Genomic DNA, 23,685 nt, shown 5'->3' on the forward strand with positions numbered 1-23,685 from the left:
TCATTTAAGCAAAGACATCAAATTGACATCTAACATTGGCATCAAAAATGCTGAATAGGCTAGGCGCATGCTCGAGTGACGTCACTGTACGACAGCTTCGCTGCGTTTGTTTGGAGTTCGCTGCGTTTGTTTGGAGTTTAGATTCGCAATTTACATTTTTATCATAAAATACCTCCTCATTCACTAAATATTTATCTCTCCTACTTGGGGTGAACAATCCCCTAACACACTCATACAAACAAATCTACTTTTAAACGTTCTGTCTCTCGAGCATCCGCTTGGTGTTTGTAGCTTTAGCCTGCTAGCACCGCTGGTCAGCTAAATCTACCAACCTCTTTCACTCATTTATTTTCTCACTTTCTGGCTTTGCTCTTCACCTTGTACAATGTCGCTTGCGTGTCTGTCCTTGAGTGCAGGAGAGGCATCGATGGAGGCGCTGGAGCTGGAGCTGGAAGCGGTGGAGTCCCAGATTCGCTCGCTGGAGACGAAGCGAGAGGGCATCAGGGCTCTGCTCTTAACCCGTACTCGCTCGTCTGAGGTAAGTGTCCGATACAACGACAATCTCCCAGTCTCTTCAACCCCGCGTGTTTCTCTGTCCAGGCCCAGCGCACCGAGGACGCGGTGCACCCAGGCGTCGTTCACGCCGACTCCCGGCTACCACGGCCCCTGGGTGCAACCGCGTAAGGTGCTTGCCAGGTCCCGGGGCAGAACGTCTCCTCCTCCGGTGTTCGAGATCCCCACGGAGAACCGCTTCGCCCCTCTCCGCGAGACGGGTCGCGATGTTGCCATCATTGGCGACTCAATCGTTCGCCACGTCCGCTCCACTTCCTCCAAAGGTAACAAAGTACGCACTTTCTGCTTCCCTGGTGCCCGAGTTAAGAATATTTCTGCACAGATACCTACTATCCTGAGCGCTGCCGAGAGCCTCGGTGCCGCCGTCCTCCACGTGGGGACGAACGACACCGGGCTCCGGCAGACGGAGATCCTGAAGAAGGACTTCAGGAGCCTGATCGAGACGGTTCGATGCACTTCGCGCGCCACGCAGATCATCGTTTCTGGACCGCTTCCTACCTACCGCCGAGGAAATGAAAGGTTCAGTAGACTCTTTGCTCTGAATGAATGGCTATTAACATGGTGTGAAGAACAGAAATTGCTCTTTGCCAATAACTGGAATCTTTTCTGGGAGCGTCCTAGGCTTTTCCGCGCTGATGGGCTGCACCCCAGTCGAGCTGGAGCTGAACTCCTGTCGGACAACATCACCAGAATACTTCGCTCTATCTGACTAGTAAGTAAAAATTCACAAAATTCACAATTTAGCCACACAGACTCCTATTCGTCCCACATAAATAACAGTAATGCATACCTAGCTAACCCCATAGAGACTGTGTCTGTTCCTCGTATTATTAGATCAAGAACCAAACGTACTGTATGCTCCAGAAATAATCTATTAAGAATTAAACCAGAAAAAACACTAAAAAGTGAAAATACAAATTTGATGAAGCTTGGTCTCCTAAACATCAGGTCACTAGCACCTAAAGCACTTATCATAAATGAAATAATAACAGATAACAATCTTAATGCACTCTGTCTCACTGAAACCTGGCTGAAACAAAATGACTATATTAGTTTAAATGAGGCAACTCCTCCAGGATTCTTATATAAACATGAGGCTCGTCAAACTGGTCGTGGTGGTGGAGTCGCGTCAATCTTTAGTGATATTCTTAATGTTAATCAGAGAAACGGACTTATGTTTAGCTCCTTTGAAGTACTAGCACTTAATGTTGTCCTTCCAAACACTATGCAAAAACCTATGTTATCTCTCGCTCTAATCACCATATATAGACCTCCAGGACCCTATGTCAATTTTCTAAAAGAGTTTTCTGATTTTATCTCTGACTTACTAGTTAAAACTGATAAAATACTAATTGTAGGAGACTTTAACATCCACATAGATGACGCTAACGACACATTAGGGCTCGCGTTTACGGACTTGCTGGTCTCACTAGGAATAAAGCAAAATGTTATTGGTCCAACCCATCGCCTAAAGCATACACTAGATCTAATTCTGTCTTATGGAATTGAGGTCACTGATGTAGACATTATACCACAAAGTGATGATATTACAGACCACTACCTCTTACTAAATAAGCTGTGTTTACCTGAAATTAGCAGATCCGCTCCGATATATCGTCCTAGTAGAACTATTGTTCCATCCACTAAAGATGAATTTATAAATAACTTACCTGATCTTTCTCTACTTCGAAATGCACCCGCAAACGCAAATGACCTTGATGTAGTAACCAGCAGTATGGATGCCATCTTTACTAGCACTTTAAATACTGTGGCACCCATCAAACTAAAAAAGGCTAGAGAGAATAAAACTACACCGTGGTATAATAGTCAAACCCGCGCTCTCAAAACAGCAACCTGTGCCCTGGAACGTAAATGGAAAAAAACTAATTTAGAAGTCTTTAGAATTGCATACAAAGACAGTATGTCCAGCTATAGGAGGGCTTTAAAATCTGCCAGGGCTGAGCACCTCCGCCAACTGATAGAAAATAATCAAAACAATCCTAGATTCTTATTTAACACCATCGCTAAATTAACAAATAATCGGTCATCTTTGGAACAAAACGTTCCACCGCAAATTAGTAGTGATGACTTCATGAATTTTTTCAGTGATAAAATAGAAGGCTTTAGACAGAAAATAGGAGATATTAAACTTTCTGCACCGCCTTATACTTCAGATCCAGTAAACACGCCACTGAATCTAAATAACCTACAGTGCTTTAAAATCATAGAACAGGAAGAGCTAGACAAAATTATAAATAGCTCTAAATCAGCTACGTGTATATTGGACCCAATTCCAACAAAGTTACTGAAAGAATTGCTACCTGTTATAGGAGAACCTCTTCTTAACATTATCAACTCTTCTTTATCTTTAGGCCATGTTCCAAATCCCTACAAGTTAGCTGTTATTAAACCTATTATTAAGAAACCACAACTGGAACCCAGCAACTTAGCTAATTATAGGCCTATTTCAAACCTTCCATTTATATCTAAAATACTAGAAAAAGTTGTTTCTGCTCAATTCTGCTCCTTTCTGCAGACCAACAATGTTTTTGAAGTGTTTCAGTCAGGTTTCAGAGCTCATCACAGTACAGAAACTGCATTAGTGAAAATAACCAACGATTTACTCTTAGCTGCTGACCAAGGGTGCATCTCGCTATTAGTTCTACTCGATCTTAGTGCGGCATTTGACACCATTGACCATGGTATCCTTATTAATCGCTTAAAGTCTACAGGTGTCCAGGGACATGCCCTACAATGGTTTAAGTCATACTTATCTGACCGTTACCAGTTTGTGAATATTAATGGACAGCCTTCACAAATCAGCCCAGTAAAATACGGGGTGCCTCAAGGATCAGTTTTAGGCCCTTTGCTGTTTACAATATACATGCTACCCCTGGGAGACATTATTAGAAGACATGGGATCAGCTTTCACTGCTATGCAGATGATACTCAATTATATATTTCAACTAAACCTGACGAGACGTCTAATCTGTCCAAGCTAACTGAGTGTATTAAAGATGTTAAAGACTGGATGACCAACAATTATCTTCTCTTAAACTCAGACAAAACAGAATTATTACTTATTGGGCCTAAATCCTGCACACAGCAGATCTCACAACTCGACCTACAACTAGAGGGATACAAAGTTAGCGTTAGCTCTACTATAAAAGATCTGGGTGTCATATTAGACAGTAATTTAACTTTTAAAAATCATATATCCCATGTCACAAAAACTGCTTTCTTTCATCTGAGAAATATTGCTAAGTTACGAAGTATGCTATCCATCTCAGATGCAGAAAAGCTAGTCCATGCTTTTATGACTTCTAGGCTGGACTACTGTAATGCTCTGTTTGCTGGCTGCCCAGCATCCTCTATTAACAAACTTCAATTAGTACAAAATGCAGCTGCCAGAGTTCTAACCAGGTCTAGAAAATTTGATCACATCACCCCAATTTTATCCTCCTTACACTGGCTGCCTGTTAAGTTTCGTATTGAATTTAAAATATTGCTTCTTACATATAAAGCTTTAAATAATCTAGCTCCTGCTTATCTAACCAATCTTCTGTCTCGCTACAATCCAACTCGCTCTTTAAGATCTCAAAACTCAGGACTTCTGGTAGTACCTAGAATAGCAAAGTCGAGTAAAGGAGGTCGAGCCTTCTCATTTATAGCTCCTAAACTCTGGAATAGCCTTCCTGATAACGTCCGAGGCTCAGACACACTCTCCCAATTCAAAACTAGATTAAAGACCTATCTGTTCAGTAAAGCATACACTTAGTGCACCACTTAGGGGGCTTCCACACAGGTTATGCATCTTGCTGATATACACTGTGAACATCAGCTACGCTAATTATTTTCTTTATTCTCCATTTCCACCTGGGGATACTCTTCCCGAAGCCCTCAGACTATGCAGAGTCACTGATTCGATCCAAGACCAACGATGAGATGATCCCAAGGTTTCCATATCCTGGACCTGGCCGAATCCTGAACAACTACTGCGATGGTCATGGAAGAGTGGAGAACATGAGACTGTTTCCTATGACGCTCCAGAGACAGACGAGTCTTCGCTGAGGCCAGCTTCCAGCCTCCGCCACTGAGACTGCAGCTCTGCACAAGACGTTTGGCCAGCGGAGAAATTAAAATGGTCGTGCCCAACTGAGCCTGGTTTCTCTCAAGGTTTTTTTTCTTCACTTCCGCCTTTAGTGAAGTTTTTTTTCCCTCTCCGCTGTCGCCACTGGCTTGCATGGTTCAGGATCTGTAGAGCTGTGCATCGATGGATTTGCTCTTCAGTGTTTGGACTCTCAGTAGTGATTATTAAACCACACTGAACTGAGCTAAACTGAACTGAACTTAAACACTACAAACTTAACTACACTGTTCCTATTTACTGTGACCTTTTATGTGAAGCTGCTTTGACACAATCTACATTGTATAAGCGCTATACAAATAAAGGTGAATTGAATTGAATTGAAAAAACATGTCAAAAATCGATTACAGGATGGATTTGGATTTGACATGTTTTTGATGCCAATATTAGATGTCAGTTTGATGTCATTTCGACATCAAGGTAGTTTGCATGTGTCATAGATATATAAAATAAAGTGTACATTTCTGATGAATACAAATTTTCTTATATTCAAATACTTTTTGTGTCGTTATATTGGTGGTCAAAACAGCATCAGTGTTTGGATGTCAAATAGACGTCAAGGGTTTGACATCAAATTGATTTGATTTTTGACAAAAACAAGTTCAAAAAGAAATCCTTAGTCGATTATAGATGGTTAAAGAAAGATTCGTGTTTAGCTTTCTGTGTTAATAACATGCTGTACAGCTGAAAATAATTCAGTAGGAGTCTATACTTGTGAACCAGATCAATGTTTCTAAAAGAAAAACAATGGATTTGCGCAGGCCAGTCAAGTTCTTCCACACCTGTAAATCATTTCTTTATGAACCTCGCTTTGTGTACATGAACACTGACCAGCTGAAACACAGAAACATCAGCCATTACGCTGAACAGTTTGGTTTAAGGGGATTATACTGCAGAGATGCAAGTTTTATGAAAGACTTAGAGAAATCCCACTGACTAGATCTGTTCTTTTCAGGACAATGAATAAACTACCTAATGGCACATTGATGTCAATGCATCATCAAAAAACACACCAAAGATGTAAATCAAATTTGATGGCAGTTAACTACCTTAATGTTAAAAAGACATCAAATTAACATCTAACTTTGGCATAAAAAACACGCCAAAAACCATTAGATGTCAATTTGATTCAGCTTTCAGATGAATTATACATTTCTTATATTATAATACTTTTTATTTCATTATTTTGGTGGTCAAAAGGGCATCAGAGTGTGGATGTCAAATAGACATGAATTTGACATCTAACTTTGGCGTCAAAAACTGTGTCAAAAATCAGAATGTTTTTTTGTTGTGTTTAGTCGCCGATATTAGATTTCAATTTGACGTAATTTTGAAATTGAGGTAGTTTACATGCATTGTAAGAATATAAAATCCAGTGTATATGTAACGGAGTTGAAAAGATAATATAATATAATTCATCCGATTGAATAACATGAAATTAGACTTTATAAATAAGATGGTGTTTGAGTGCCCCCTTGTGATTAATAAATTTCAGGAATTTTTGGGGTATATTGTCCCTTTGCGCTTACCGTAGATTCACAGAGATCGGTATAACTGTGAAAGGTAAGCGCTGCCCGTTTCTCTCTCTAGCAAACTGATTTAAAAGGGATAATATAAACAATTTTATATCATTTCAGTGACCAAAATAGATGTGTATGTAGTGTGAATAATATGCAAGTTCATGTTTTGATTTCTTACGGTTTATTTTGGAATGGTTGAGATGATTTGTGGTTTGCTAACTGAAACATCACATTGCTAGCGCATTTTAGTGTTGTATACAATATCCCAACGAGAGAGTTTTTGTATTTTTCCCTTTTAGAGAGAGAGCTGAATGTTAACCCTGCACTTTCCTGTATTGCAAATTTTTGTTTGATCTCAGGTATGTTGTTTATTAGTTTTTATGTGTTATGATTTTGAGTTTAAGAAAATGCTTACCGTAGATGCACAGAGATCGGTATAACTGTGAAAGAGAGAGAGAGCTGAATGTTAACCCTGCACTTTCCTGTATTGCAAATTTCTTTCATTGAGTTCAAGGTCTGAGTGAATATGGATGGGTGTGTTGCTGATGGGACACTCGTTACATATATTATATATTTATAATTTAAGCTTTCAGATGTCATAACGACGTCAAATTGACATCTAACATCGGCGTCAAAAAACACTTCAAATTTCGATTACAGGATGGATTTTTGATGTGTTTGACACCAATATTACATGTCAATTTGATTCAGCTTTAAGGTGAATTATACATTTCTTCTATCATAAAACTTTTTGTGTCATTATTTTGGTGGTCAAAAGGGCATCGTTGTGTGAATGTCAAATAGACGACAAACTTACGTCTAACTTTGGTGTCAAAAAATACGTCAAAATCGATTACAGGATGGATTTTTGACGCGTTTTGTCACCAATATTAGTTGTCAATTTGACATAATTTTGAAATTGAGACAGTTTACATGCATTGCAAAGATACAGAATACAGTGTATATTTGTAATTGAAGCGTTCAGATGTCGAAACGACGTCAAATTGACATCTAACATTGGAGTCAAAAAACAGGTCAAAAATCCATCCTGTAATAAATTCTTGATGCCAATGTTAAACGTCAATTTGAAATCCATTTGATCCAGCTTTCAGATTAATTATCCATTTCTTATATTATAATACTCATTGTATCATTATTTTGGTGGTCAAAAGGGCATCAGGATGTGGATGTCAAATGGACGTCAAGGTTTTGACATCAAATCGATTTGATTTTTGACATATTTTTTGTAGTCGTTTTGACATCAAGGCTCCCCGCTAAGAATTAAACCATATCTGCGCAAGTTCAAAGAGAAATCCTTAGTCGATTATAAACAGTTAAAGAAAGATTCATGTTTAGCTTTCTGTGTTAATAACATGCCGCACAGCTGATCATAATTTAATAGGAGTCTATGTTTGTGAACCAGTTCAGCGTTTCCAAAAAGAAAAACAATGAAATCCCCTGTGCTTTATTTAGACTTTGATCACGTTAAATGGCGTTTGATTGTAGCACGAGGTTCTGATTTACAGTAGAGATATTTTTAACTCCACTTCCTTTGTTGTGAGGTCTGAGAGCCGTCAAAGTGACAGCTGCGTCCACTACTACACAAAGCCCAATAAAAGTCTGGCGTGATGGACGAAGATCTGACATGATGCTCTGTGATTTATAGACATGATCTCAAAGAGAAAAGGCACGCTGGAATTATAGTAAACAAAATAATAACTTGAAATCGCTTCGCTGAGGTTCGGGTTGTCAGTGATGAGGAAATAAAAAGAAAAATAGCGTTCGCAGCCCTTCTCTGCCTCTTTCTTGTTCTGCCCCACATTTTCATCATCAAAGCACTTCTGCGGTCCCATAGCAGGCTTTCCTCGCAGTCTGCTAACCATACTGTCCTCTGGCACACTGTTCGTTTGTGCTAACGTTTTAATTAGCCATCAGCAGGGAAGCGCACACGGGCTTGCACTCGCGCAAACACAGAAGGAGCATGTCAAGAACAATATTACACTGTCTGTCAGCTATTCTTATGATCAGTAAATAATTTAATCAGGTCAGGTATACGCCTGGAAGAAATTTGTGTCTTCTTTAAAAGGGAAGACATTTCCTTAGAAACAACAGGAATCATTGTTATAATTGATGCAGTGCTATGTGGGTCTCAATATAAACAGAAATACATTATTAATGCAAATGAGAAACATGTATTGTTTCTGAATTAAAATTTATTTTAGGTTTTTACATCGGCATGTGGAGCACTTTTAGCTTAGCTTAGCATAAATCATTGAATCAGATTAGACCGTTAGCATCTTGCTCAAAAAAATTTTTAGATAATTTTCCTATTTAAAGCCTGGCTCTTCTTAAAAAGCTTGAAAATCATCAAAACTCTTTTTTTAGCTACATGCTATTGGCATTTATGCTAACCTAAGCTAAACGTACTTCCACCAGACCTAGAGACTGGCTGAATTGATTCAAAAATGAGTACTTTTAGTGGACTTGTAAAAGGATCCCAAAACATGACAATAATTGATCCTTTTCAGTAGCAATAATCAGCAAAACATATGAGTATTGTTCCATTCAGTGGTATTGTTTACATTCGGTGTCTCCCAAGTGTGCCACATGCCTGCTTTTGAGTGAAGATCCCAGCCGTTAGATCGCCCCCTGGGGGCTGGATGCAGTCATAAAGTCGGTCTCTTCCGTGTTATTGAACGAGACTTGAACCCAAATTAAAAAAAAATTATTACACTGGGAATAAAATGTCCCGAAAGATGGTTTTGGTCATTTAAGGCACTGGTTATCGTGCTGATATAGGTGCAGATCTTCATTTTTGTAAACAGTTTGTTTTAGCCAGTAATTTAATGCTGGGCGTGTCATCGTGATTGACAGTTTCTCAAAGCAGACCGCCAGAGCTTCAGGAGGAGCTTGAAGTGTTAATATTCCATTTTTGTGTTATTTTACCATGATAAAATGAGTTGTTCAGCAGTAAACTATACTTTCTGATATACAGTATCTGGTGGAACACTGTTTATTCGGTAAGGTCAGGGCTTTATCTGGCTTTATTAGTTTGCTGATACACGCCTAACCTAGCCATGACGGGGAAAATACAGGTGATCGCTAATTAGCAGTAATTCTCTTTAAGGGTCTGAAATAATAATTAGGAAGACAAAACTAATGTTAGCTGATCTCCACATCGATCTCCTGTAATGTTAGTTGAACTTGATTTACAGGACGCCTCTGACATTATTAGTTTCGACTGAATTTGCTGTTATAAAATATGAATGTTCTAGAAACCGAATCTTATATAACAAATAGAGCTGTGAATGTTATATATTATTTACATACATCATTTACCTTTGGCTTTTTATTTTAAAACTTCTCATGAACATCAAAATGAATGTAAATTCCTCTTTGCCAGATATAATTAAGGCATTGAATAAAGCAAATGAAACGGAGGCTAAGAAATGATAAACAATACACAAGCGATGTTTCAGAAGCTGATAGATTTCAGTTTATTGGATTATTTTATATAGTGCAGGGATGGCATGTGTAAATATCCTGTTGATATTTAGAAATCTTGCTGCATGAGCTGAGGGAGGTGTCCCGAAAGCAAAGAGGGTGGGCGTAGGGTGTCATGGATGAAAGTGAAATAGGGTGAGGCGGTTATTCAATTCAATTCAATTCACCTTTATTTGAATAGCGCTTTTACAATGTTGATCAAAGCAGCTTCACATAAAAGATCATAGTAAATTGAAACAGTGTACGTTCAGTTTTCAGTGTTTAAGTTCAGTTCAGTTTAGCTCAGTTCAGTGTGGTTTAATAATCGCTACTGAGAGTCCAAACACTGAAGAGCAAATCCATCGATGTGCAGCTCTACAGATCCCGAACCATGCGTGACGACAGCGACGAGGAAAAAACTTCACCAATTGGCGAAAGTGAAGAAAAAAAACCTCGAGAGAACCAGGCTCAGATGGGTACGACCATTTCTCCACTGGCCAAACATCTTATGCAGAGCTGTAGTTGGAGGCTGGAAGCTGGACCTCAGCGAAGACTCGTCTGTCACTGGAGTGTCACTGGAATCAGTCTCATGCTCTCCACTCCTCCATGACCACCACAGCAGATGCTCAGCATACGGCCTGGTCCAGGATTATGGAAACCTTGGGATCATCTCGTCGCTGGTCTTGGATCGAATCAGTGGTGCTGCGTGGTCTGAGGGCCTCTGGATGAATATCCCCAGGTGGAAATAGAGAATAAAGAGAATAATTACATATAGTGAACAATAGTGAAAAGGGAGTTGGGGGGTTGGGTGATGTTGGAGGACCCCTATTAGTATGACTGGGGGCCCCAAAATGACGTGGGCCCTCAGAATCGTCCTAACTTCGTCCTAACTTGCATCCTAGCGGCGCCCCTGGTTGAAGGTGTAGGATTAAGGTGATAGGCCTTTCAAGTTAAGAGTTTTCAGGACCACACTAAAAACAAAGGGGTATGGGAAATTTACAGCCTGATCTCACGAGAAAACGTAAGTATTTTACATTTTGTCAGTTTAGTGGCTAATTCGTACGAATTTGTACGAGTTCAGTCGTACGAAATTGTCTGATTTTAAAAAGGAGGCATGGCACCTAACCCCGCCCCTAAACCCAACCGTCATTGGGGGATGAGCAAATCGTACGAAAATGTACGAATTAGATCGTACGAATTCATACGAATTAGCCACTAAATCAAAAAGTTACGAATTGCTGTGAGATTGTGTTGGAAATTTATCAGAATAAGCTAGATACAGCAGCAATATGGCTGCAAAACCTAGTATGGACAAATGTAATGTTTTACAAATGTAAAATAAGGGCATTAACAATGATTTATACTACAGTCAAGCATCTAATTCATAACGGCATTAATGTGTCACGGTCATGATCTTCAGAATAGGCCAGTCTAGTGGAAGGGAATTTGCTTTTTACAGCATGCCTGGTATAACGTTAACGTTGTTTTCTTGTGGTTACCTCCATGAATATGATCACTGTGCAAAAACACACTACAGTTTCGTGCTTCTTGCAACATGATCCACCAGTCGTAACAGGGACGCCTGAGGAAACCCACAGAAAGGAATGGGTGTAGGAGTTTAGGTATAAAAAAGAATTGAGATTAGGCCTTATTCTGCTCTGTCACTCAGCTGTAAGTTACTGCAAAGTGTTTGGATATGACCGTACAAGGCTTTCACTGTGGTCTACAAAAAACATTCTTTCACAAACAAAAAACAGTCGACATTCATTATAACAATCTCACTGCTCCAAGAACAAACATCTTTTAAATCCTGGATTAACTAGAAGCTTCAGCCGTTGAGACGCTCTTTACTTCTCTCACCTTAATCTAGACAAGCTGTAGGATCTGAACCAATTAATGCAACGCCACAGAGAGACCGAAAAAGGAGGATTTTGTAAACACCACAACACAGTTAGAACCGTTGTGTCATGTTTTTACACTCAGTAATTTCATTTGACAGAGAAGTCTGGCCTGCATTATGGTGTGGCCGCTTGTCTCACATCTGATCTCCAACTTAATGACGTTTTCTCATATTCTCCGGCACCTTCCTTTGATTAACCTAGGCCCAGTTCTGTGAAATTGACTGTAGTGACGTCTACAACCGCGGCACCTCCAAACGTGATGCCTAACAACTGAATGATAAAGGCATGTAGAGTATTCAAGTTACAGCCGTGTTTGCCAGAGTCCACCGAGCAGTCGTTTTTTATTTAACTTTGGTCTGGAATCACGCCAACTGTATGATAAACGCGTTTCATCTACCATCTCATTCCGCCATCCGAGCGATGGTTCACAGATGAGCGAGCACTGAGGTACCAGTCATACTAATTAAAGATAAAACTCCTCAAGACTAGTTCCCAGGTGATGGTGACAGTGAATATAATAGAGCCAATCCCAAATCCCCCACTAAAGAGAAATAGTAGAGCGTTTCATATCTGTCAGATCTGTGGTACAAACACACAACACTGACCTATTTTTAAAAATGCTAATTAAATAAAAGAACAATTATTGTCCACATCTTTCTAACCCATAGAAATGAGACTTCAATACAATTTTGACAGCTTGATCTCACGAGAAAACGTAAGTATTTTACATTTTGTCAGTTTAATGGCTAATTCGTACGAGTTCAGTCGTACGAAATTGTACGATTTTATAAAGGAGGTGTGGCACCTAACCCCACCCCTAAACCCAACCGTCATTGGGGGATGAGCAAATCGTACTAAATTGTACGAATTAGATCGTACGAATTAGCCACTAAATCAAAAAGTTACGAATTGCCGTGAGATTGTGTTGATTTTGACCACTGAACTATAAAATTTTCCCAGGGCTGAATCTCAGAAATCTGTTCACCATATACTGCATAGAGAAGAATATACTGTGTCTCGTTGCTGTACATCAGATATGGCTACTGCTGCAAGATTTGGGAAAGCACTATTAACTACTGGCTTATAACCTGCCTAGATTAGATGTTTTTTAGTACTTATAAAATATGATCTAATTCTACATCCCTAATCCCAACTAGCGGGCATATAGATGTCAAAATGACATCAAATTGACATTGACATCAAAAAACAAGTTTCAAGATCTCCATTGGCATCCATTCGACATCCACACATCGATGTCCTTTTACCCACCAAAATAACTACTCAAAAAAGTATTATAATATAAGAACGTTTTATTCATCTGAAACCTTCAATTACAAATAACAAGTGTGCTGTGTATTTTGTATGCTTACAATGCATGTAAACTACCCAATATAGGCTCATTCTGAAAGCGTAGCCCTATATACATTTCTGAAGATTGCGAATTATGTAGCCAGAAATACGTATGGCAGCATTTCGTCTTTAAAATCAATGCAATGAGGCGGTATGACGCGTAACTTTTCACGCTTACCAGCTGACCGCTTACCTCTGTATCGACAGCTTTCCCACTGTTAACAGTTTGTCCAGTAGCTCGCCATGTACGTCGGCGGACGTGAGATGCAGAGAGGAGTTGACCAGGACGACGGTGTTCGAGTCTGGCGAAGAACGGTTCCAGAAAGTAGGTAAGACAAAAACAGACGCAGAAACAGAAATAAAATAAACAAGTGAATACCAGGGTGAGAATGTGGTAAAATCTGAAAACCTGGTAAAAATCAGCCGTGGGCTGTTCTCTTTCTGGATTGCTTTTGAAAACACTGTCAATTGGGTTTAGGGAAGTGGGTGGGGGTGGGTCAATCTGTGCTTTGAAAACACTATTGGTTGGGTTTAGGGAAGGAGGAGGGTGGGTCAGTCTATTGGTCAGTCAATCAGTCATTCAGTCGGTCGACAGCGGCCTCTGGTGGATTTATGTGAGAACAGCGGGCGTGACTGGCATTCGCGATAGAAATTTGAGATCCCAAAAAGTGTACACAGCGGCCTCTGGTGGATTCGCAAAAACAAAAACTTCCTGGGACATGTTTGGCGCTCTCCAGAAATGTATATAGCGTTTTCAGAATGAGCCTGGGTTTAAACTACCTTCATGTAAAAATTACATCAGATTGACATCTAAAAACAGCGTCAAAAAACACGTTGTGTATTGTAATCGATTTCGGACGATTTCAAATGTTAGATGTCAATTTGATGTCATTGATCAATTGAGGTTAAATAGATTAGCATTTGAAAATATATATATTGTTTTTAATTGGTTTTTGATGTCCTTTTGACATCAAGGTGCCTGCTGGGTAAATATTATTGTACACTGAATCTGAAATGTTCATATGTAATTTTCACACGTTAAAAAATAAATTCGACTTCACGTTGTGTCAATCATATTGACACACTGCTTCCAAAACTTTTGTCCGATTAAAAAAAACTCAAATATTTGTTTCATTTTTCGCATTCAAAAAGACATTTTAAGAGGTGTTTTTTCCATTTAGGGCGCCATACAAGCGAAAGGCAAAATCCAAAATGGCGTCTAAGGATGGGATGGACCCAATATTTCTTCTTTATTTGTTTAACAGGGACAAAACAACAAAATCTACTTCACTACTCGAAGACTCCATTTTGTATTGTTTTGCGTATAATTTAGCAACCGTTTAATGAATATGCATCGTACTCACTGTGCAAGGTTTGCGCGCATGACGAATTGTTCAGATTTGAATACGAAAAAAAAACGCATAAGGAAATACCAGACTTCAGTGCACAAAGACTTAACTTAACTATTAATAACCAGTTTATTGAGCTAAACAGTTAAGGCCCTGTCCATACGAACACAGGGATTTTCAAAACCGCATTTTTTTTACGCGGTTTGGCTGTTTGTCCACGCGAAAACTCAGTCAGGTGACTGAAATCGAAACTTTCTGAAAACTCTGGCCAGGGGGAAGATTTTCAGAAAGTTTGGGTACTGTGTGGTCGTGTGGAGTTTTTGTCCCATGATGTCAGCATGTTCGGTGTTTTCTCCTTTCTGATTGGCCAACACGGCTAGTTTCACACCAAACGCGGAAGACGAAAATGAGGCAAAATTCCACACATTCGCAGCAAACGCATCGCGTATTTCGCATCGGTCATCTGCAGGACGGTAATCCGCCTCTGTTCTCACGTTTGCATTGATTTGTATGCAATTTACTCATGCAAATATTTAACACCCCCTTTTGGTGTGAAAAGTGTCAATATCGCCCCCTGTTGGTTCGGCATACCCTTAACATGCATCACGCTTGAAAATCTGACGCAGATGCCCTTGTACACTCTCGTCATTATAATTGGCCTGTGCATCAGACATCACCAGACTAAAGGTGTTCTCCATCGTGCCTTCAGCGACAACAAAATAACCACAGATCCTCCTCAGCTAATGAGTTTCATGATAAACTGAGCTGTCATTAGCTGCTTGTGGGTTATGGAGACTACAGAGTGACGTAAATCATCTGCGGGCTGACTGTTGCTGCATGTCTCTGTCTTTTTTTATTCAAAATGCATCCCTGCTGCTGCTGCTGATGAGGTGGATCCAGAGACAGACATCTGCATCATGGGGCGTCTCCACTAAGGGAAGACCAAAACACTCACATATATCAATTCTGGATCTACACTGCAAAAAAAAACAAATAAAAAAGAAGCTTTTCTTACTTGGAGTTTTTGCCTTGTTTCTGGTCCAAATATATAAACGTTTTAAAGTCAAGCATTTTCTAGACAAGCAAAAAATATATTGTTTGGTTTTGTTGTAGGGTGGCATGATGGCTCAGTGGTTAGCACTGTCACCTTACAGCAAAAAAGTGTTGGTTCGAGTCCCAGATGGGTCAGTTGTCATTTCTGTGTGGAGTTTGCATGTTCTCCCCCTGTTGGCGTGGGTTTTCTCCGGATGTTCCGGTTATCCTCACAGTCCAAAGACATGCGCTATAGGTGAATTGGGAAGGCTATATTGTTTGTAGCGTATGTGTGTGAATGCGAGTGTGTATGGATGTTTCCCAATACTGGGTTGCAGCTGGAAGGGCATCTGCTAGAACTGGAAACTCCACACAAAAATGCCAACTGACCCAGCTAGGACTCGACAGTGCTAAATACTGAGCCATCATGCCGCCTCTTATATCAATATAAAAAAATGTGCGTAGGTGTTTTTCAATCTAAACTTGATGTGGTTTGTCAGTTGTTTGTTTGTTTGTTTGTTTGTTATAAATGTGCTGTTTTTTTGTTGTTGCTGTTTAAACCCCAAATATTTGAATGATTTAATCGTGGTTTTATTTGTTATGTTGTTCATCTAGTTTGAAACCTTGACCCCCCCCCCAACTTATTTTTAATCTTATTGAATCTTATTGTTAACTTATTTGTTTTATTTTTTTTTTTGTTTTCTCTAGAAAAAAAAAAAAAACATTGGAAACTTTGTTTTATTGAAAAAAATATACATATATTTTGTGGTTTTAAACCATATTTTTGTTTTGTTTGTTTTGTTACTTTATGCATAGTTTCTGATGTTATAAAATAATGTCTTGTTGTATTTACTTTGTTTTCTGAACCCCCGCTCTTTGATGATTGTTTTTGTTTTTCTCTGGTTTATTTTCGTTTGCTGTTCTAAACCATATTTTTGATTAGTTTGTTTTGTTGATTTTTTTTTCTTCCGAATAGTTTTGTTTTGTTGTTCCAGACTTGTTTTTTTTTGTTTGTTTTTAGTGGTTTATTTGTTATCTTTTGTTCTAAACTTGTTTATTATTTTATTCAAAAACATAATTGTTATTTTCTTGTTTTAACAATATTTGGCAAAGAACCGTGTACATAAAAGGTTTTTTGATCTCACTTGGAATACAGTTCATATGAGACATGTTTCTTTGTCATCTTCGTTCATCATCTTTTCTTCTTTTTTTAGTTCTTCATTGTCTTTTCTTTGTCTTTTTCTTCCTTTTCTCATATTTTATACTTTGTTCTTATTCTTCTTCTTCTTATTATTATTCATTCATTCATTTTCCTTCGGCTTAAGTCTCTTATTTATCAGGGGTCGCCACGGTAGAATGAACCACCAACTATTCTGGCATATGTTTTATGCAGCAGATGCAACCAGCTGCAACCCAGTGCTGGGAAACACCCATACACACTCATACACTAGGGCCAATTAAGCTTATTCAATTCACCTAAAGCGCATGTGTTTGGACTGTGGAGGGGGAAACCGGAGCACCCGGAGGAAACCCACGCCAACACGGGAAACACAGAAATGCCAACTGGCCCAGCCGGAACTCAAACCAGCGACCTTCTTGCTGTGAGGTGAAATTGCTAACTACTGAGCCACCATGCCGCCCCATTATTCTTATTATTCATTTTCTTTTCGACTTAGTTCCTTTATTAATCTGGGGTCGCCACAGCGGAATGAACCACCAACTTATCCAGCACATGTTTTACGCAGCAGATGCCCTTCCAGCTGCAACCCATCACTGGGAAACACCCATACACTCCCATTCACACATATACACTACGGACAATTTTTGCTAACCCAATTCCCCTATACCAAATGTTTTTGGACTTGTGTGGAAACCTTCGCCAACACAGGGAAAACATGCAAACTCCACACAGAAATGCCAACTGGCCCAGCCGAGGCTCGAACCAGTGACTTTCTTGCTGTGAGGTGACAGCGCTACCCACTGCGCCACCGCATTACCCTATTATTATTATTTTATTATTAATATTATTATCTTGTTGTTCTTTTCTTCTCTTCTTTTTGGATCTTGACATGTTTGTGTCAGTTTGGAACAACATGAGGGTTGTAAATAAGGAAAGCATTACATTTAGAGAGGGTGAAAATTTCAGCCTGTTTCAGTCTACAGCGTACAGCTTTAGTCAACTTCAAGAAGAAACAACATGCATAAATTAAGATTACTTCTATGCTTCTTTTTCAGAGACTGACAGCCTCTGGGTGTTCTGTGCAAGATATCTGAATATGTATTGAATCACATAAGGCTGCGCTTTTTTTTATTATTTAATTAAATGTTCTTAAATTAATTGTTTAATTAATAGCACTCAATAAGAAATGCTGCCAGGGTACGCCTAAAGCTGTGGTGCATGCCATCACATACAGTTCAAGTCAGAATTATTAGCCCCCCTGTATATTTTTTTCCCCAATTTCTGTTTAAAGGAGAGCAGATCTTCTTCAACACATTTCTAATCATAATAGTTTTAATAACTCATCTCTAATAACTGATTTATTTTATCTTTGCCATGATGACAGTAAATAATATTTGACTGGATATTCTTCAAGATGCTAGTAATCAGCTTAAAGAGACATTTAAAGGCTTAACTAGGTTAATTAGGTAAAAGTTAGGGTAATTGGGCAAGTTATTGTATAACGATGGTTTGTTCTGTAGACTATTAAAAACAACATTGCTAAAGGGAGCTAATAATATTGACCTTAAAATGGGTTAAAAAATTAAAAACTGCTTTTATTCTAGCCTAAATAAAACAAATAAGACTTTCTCCAGAAGAAAAAATATTATCAGACATACTGTGAAAATTTCCTTGCTCTGTTAAACATCATTTGGGAAATATTTAAAAAAGAAAGAAAAAATTTCACAGGAGGACTAATAATTCTGACTTCAGCTGTATATATTTTCTGCACAGCTTGTTTTCGTTGAATCTCCGGTGGGTTTGCGGACCGTGTGACCGTGTGGGTCAGCATTATTGGATCTAATAAAGCTGCAGACGGCGGGTTCGTGTTCGGTTCGGTTCAGATCTCTCAGTAATTGTTTACTGGAGCACAGATCGGCTTCAGGAAGCTCAGATCAGATAAACGCATTCCTCACACACACACACACACCAGATGAGCAGATACTGAGGCTGAGACTAATGCTGTAATTGCATTAATATGGGGGAAGGTGTGGAGAAGTGTATGTACAGTTGAGCTTATGGTAAAAACACTTGTACCAAACTTGTAACCACTGACTTCCATAGTACACTGTAAAAAAATATCTGTTAATTAACAGTGTCCATGTTTTGAGATTCACAAGTGTTTATTTACGGTGGTGAATTGCTTAATGGGGTGTTTAATGTTAAATATTCAACTCTACAGTTTAACAAAGTGACGTTTATTGACATTTTAGTATATATTATAATGTATAAGAAATAAAACACAGAGAAATAAATCTGTAAAATAACAGAAAATGTGCTGCAGTTTATTACAAGGTTTTTGTAGCGTAATATACAACACCAACCCAGACAATATCTCTCTTTAAACTATTACAATTGTTAATAAAAGTCACTTTTTCAAACTTTTCAAGGTTAAAAGTTGTTGGAAGAAAGATCAAGCTCCCATAATGCAATTCAAAAGTGGAAATAAATGGGAAAAAAATAAAAACATTCATCACAAAATACCAAAAACTGCATATGTACGTACTTTTTTTACACTTGTCATGGCCCAATATCCAGAACTGGCCAACCCAGGCTCATTCTGAGAACGTAGTCCCGGGGACGTTTCTGGAGACCGCGAAATACGTAGTCGGTGGTACGTAAAGCTGCATTTCATTTTTTTAAGCGAACGCTGCGGGGGGGTGTGACGCGTTCCCTTTGGCGCTTGCCGACCGGCCGGCCGGCCGCTCGCCTCCATGTGGAGGGCTTTCCCGCTGCAACCAGTTTGTCCGGTTAGCTCTTCGTGTACTCTGGCGGACTCGAGGCGCAGAGAGGGGCTGACCACGACGACGACTACGACCGGGTTCGAGTCCGGGGAAGATCGGTTCCAGAAATCAGGTAAGAAAACAAAAACAAAATCCAAAAAATGAAGCGAACAAGTTCGTCACAGGGTGAGAGTGTGGTGAAAATCCAAAAACGTGGTAAAAATCAGACGAGGGCTTTTCTTTTTCTGGACGGCTTTTGTGAATCGTCGTTGGTTGGGTTTAATGGACGGAGGAAGGTGGGTCAGCCGATTGGCCGGTCGCATGGTCAATCATTCTGTCATTCAGGCAGACAGGCGGAAGGTCGTTCGACAGCGGCCTCCAGCGTGTTTACGCGAGAACGGCGCGGGAAAAAGCACGCACAGCGCCCTTTCGCGGACTCGCGAAAACAAAAACTGCAAAAATACATACCTCCCGGGACGTATTTCGCGGTCTCCAGAAACGTCCCCGGGACTACGTTCTCAGAATGAGCCTGGGTTGGAACTGGCTCTATTAATGAAATTAAGGTTTGAGCCGAACATATGAAAGACACAGACGGTTCAATATGACAGATTGATGTCAATATATTTTTAATCTCAATAAATCAAACTTACAAAAACTTACAAAACAAATGAACAATTAACTGTAGACAGGTAGGGCAGCTAAACAAAATAGTTCCCCGACTACAGCTGTTCATACAGCAGAGATCTTATCTAGCTCCCGTGAAGAGAATAAAAACAGGTGAGTCTTCCGGGCCACTGCTTCCCTTTTCTGAACTAAATAAATAACAAAACGTGACTATAAAAAATATCATCCACTACCTGCTACAAAAATAACCAAAGTATCAAAATAAACATAGTTAACACAAGCCGTTCGCAAACTCCAGCTACAACTCGGACAAATGCAGCAAGCACACAACCATACCAAAAACAATCAAAAAAAAAAAAACACAGACCCATGAAACACCACTGGAGGTCAATGGTTGCAGGTTTCCAACATCTTTCAAAATACACTTAATAATAAACGATTGGTGTAATTGAATCTAATTATGTGATGGTAACGAAACTCAGTATTTAATCGATACTGGTGCAAAATCATAAAAGTCAGAAGTATCGATAAGCTCTGACGTTTAGAACGGACGTCTGACTGGAGAATTATTGATAAATAAACGTTACAGACAGTAGCATAATTTAATAATACATTTTTAATAAACACACACATTCGGTTACATTGAAAATCGTATTTTTTCTGCTGTAGCCTAAATCTTGAACATTAAAAATGCATTTATCTCACTGTATTTGTCACGGTCGCCAGAAATCCAGCCTGTGCAGATTGCTAACAGAGTACAAATCTGATGGTGTATGGATTACAAGTTCCAGTCATGCAACACACACACACACCTGCTCCAAGTCTCCATTGATTACACTCCCACAGCTGATGCTACTCATGGACTGATTACACAAGCATATAAACGGCTCACTTTGACACTCTCATTGCTGGGTCTTGTTATACTGCATTGTGAACATTATGATGCAGTTTACTTGCCTGCTATGTTTAACCTTTGCCTTGCTTTGTTTGTTTATTTACATTGTATGCTGCCTGCCTTTTGACCATCCGCTTGTTTGTCGACCATGACTCGTATACATCTATTTGTTCCTGTATTGCAAATCACTCAAATCTTGTGTCTATTAAATATAAATCTGAGACTACTGTAGCAAAAACAGCTAAAACTGTTAAGTTAGCACTTTTAAACATCCGATCACTCAACAATAAGTCACTTTTAGTCAATGATTTTATCAGCTCAAATTGCCTTGATTTTATGCTTTTAAATGAAACTTGGCTAGATGACAGCTGTAGTGCAGCAGTTCTGAATGAAACAGCTCCTTTAAACTTTGACTTTTTGAGTGTTTGCAGAGCCAATAGGAGAGGTGGAGGCATTGCTGCCCTGTTTAAAGATGTCTATGAGTGTAAACAAGTGTCATTTGGTGACTTTTTGTCTTTTGAATATCTGAGTATATCACTAAAAGGTGCTCCACGTATCTTACTGATCATTATCTACAGACCTCCAAAATATTCTCCAGCTTTTATTGATGATTTTACAGAGCTGTTATCATTAGTAACCTCTGAATTTGACTATTTTACCATTGCTGGGGATTTTAATATTCACATTGATAATCCAGAAATCAATGCTGTAAAAGAACTGATGACTGTTTTGAACACTTTTGATCTGACTCAGCATGTTCAAGAACCCACACACAATCGTGGACACACTCTTGATCTACTTATAACTAAGGGTTTACACATTTCATCAACTGTTGTTAAGGATGTTGCACTATCTGATCATTTCTGTATTTTCTTTGATATATTGATCACTCCAGCTATTAAAGATAGATCTGTCTCTGTCAGAAAGAGATGCATAAATGAGAACACTAATGAGCAGTTTATGAAGGCCATATCGCTAGCACCAAGTATATCTGCAGACTCTGTTGATTCTCTTCTTGATTTGTTTAATTCTAAAGTTAAGAATGTCATAGATGACATTGCTCCTGTTAAAGCCAAGAATATAACTAGCAGCCAAAGGGGATCTTGGACTAAGTCCCCAAAATTAAAAATGACGAAAAGACAGTGCAGAAAAGCTGAGCGTATGTGGAGAAAGACGAAACTAGTAGTCCATTATAATATCTATAAAGACAGTCTTCGTGCTTTTAATATGGAACTAAAAACTGCTAGGCAGACTTTCTTTTCAAGCCTTATAAACAGCAACGTAAACAATGCTCGTAAACTCTTTGCAACGATAGAGAAACTCACAACCCCCCCCAGTCGGATTCCCAGTGAGCTACTGTCACCAACTCGGTCCCGATAAATCCCCTCATTGGCCAGCAGAGGTCACTCTCCCCGGACTATTAACACTACATCCCCCAGAAGCCCCGTATCTGTCACTGATTGCGCTGCACCTGACTTGGATCACACACACACCCATATAAGCTGCTTGCATGCTCACTTCATTGCGAAGTCTTGTTTGCCCTGTCAACATTTCTGAGCGTTTTCCTTGTACTCTGTTTGATCTCTCGTTGCCGACCCAGACTGCTCTAGACCTTGTTCTCCTCGCTGCCAGCCCCGACCTATGCCTGTTATACCGACCAACGAATGCTTGCCGCCTGCCTTCCTACTTATGCCTGTCATTCATGTGAGTGTCTTGAATATCACTTATTGGTGGTTTCTGTTCCACTTGTGCTTAATAAATACACTGCAAATGGATCCCTCTGCATCAGCCTCCTCATTACAGAAGACTTCGCCAAACATGGATCCAGCAGCCATGCAAGCTTTAACCACGGAAATCACAGCACAAGCTCAAGTGCTCGCTACACATCAACAACAACTCTCCCACCTCACTCACCTTACCGAGGAGCTCGTAAAGGCTCTCCAAGGATTGAATATCACTTCGCCTGCACCATCCCCCGCCGTATCTCTCCCGACTAAACCACCACCAGGTACCGCATGCAATGTTGCCAGCCCACGTCTGGCACTTCCGGAAAAATTTAACGGCGATCCCACGAAGTGCAAAGGTTTTCTGCTACAATGCAAGCTGTCTATCACTCAACAACCTCACCTGTTCACTGACGAGCATAGTAAGATTGCATTTGTATGTTCTCTACTCTCTGAAAAAGCCCTCGATTGGGCCACCGCCATCTGGCCCGATTCTGTTCCCACGTTCACCACATTCAAGGACTTTCTACAAAGATTTTGTGTGGTATTTGATCACCCAGAGGGAGGAAAACACGCTGGAGAGGAATTGTTAACTCTACAACAGGGTAATCAACCAGCATCTGAATTCGCTCTACATTTCCGCACTTTAGCGGCACAAACCGGGTGGACAGATGATCCCTTAAAAACCCTCTATAGGAAAGCTCTGAATTCTGAACTACAGACCGAACTGGCTTGTCGGGATGATGGAAAATCTCTAGATCAATTAATTGAATTATCCATTCGTCTGGACAATTTACTCCGCACACGGAAACCACTACAGGCATGTTCAGTCAATCACACACACAATATACCCACTTCACCCCATGTCATGAATGAGCCCATGCAGATCGGTCGTACTCAACTGTCCTCTGAAGAACGGGAGAGACGCTTTACACATAACCTCTGCCTATACTGTGGCAGACCTGGTCACGTAAAAGCCCAATGCCCCGTCAGACCACCTCAAAAGTTCTTGTCGGTGAGTTCAACTATTTTTTCAATCAACAATAAGAATTTTGAAATACCCATAACCTTGTACACTAACGAAATTCCCATTTATGACTCTGCTATGGTGGATTCTGGTGCAGCTGGTAATTTCATGGATCACA

The 23,685-nt window shown here is 39.6% G+C and overlaps 1 protein-coding gene across 2 annotated transcripts in view; it reads left to right on the top strand.

The window, feature by feature from the left end:
• Positions 1–337: 337 nt before the first annotated feature.
• Positions 338–23,685, top strand: part of LOC130215721 (uncharacterized) — a 208,710-nt gene continuing 185,362 nt past the window's right edge. The window contains exons 1-2 of one of the 2 annotated variants that reach the window (XM_056447569.1): positions 338–1,285; positions 4,478–4,974. In XM_056447569.1, the coding sequence (XP_056303544.1) occupies positions 386–1,282 (897 nt within the window). In that variant the 5' untranslated portion in view covers positions 338–385 and the 3' untranslated portion in view covers positions 1,283–1,285; positions 4,478–4,974. Of the gene's footprint in view, positions 1,286–4,477; positions 4,975–23,685 lie in introns of those variants that run through there. The other variant, XM_056447568.1, reaches the window with a different exon arrangement.

This window comes from Danio aesculapii, chromosome 22 (genome assembly GCF_903798145.1).
Source record: "Danio aesculapii chromosome 22, fDanAes4.1, whole genome shotgun sequence".
Classification (NCBI taxonomy): Eukaryota; Metazoa; Chordata; class Actinopteri; order Cypriniformes; family Danionidae; genus Danio; species Danio aesculapii.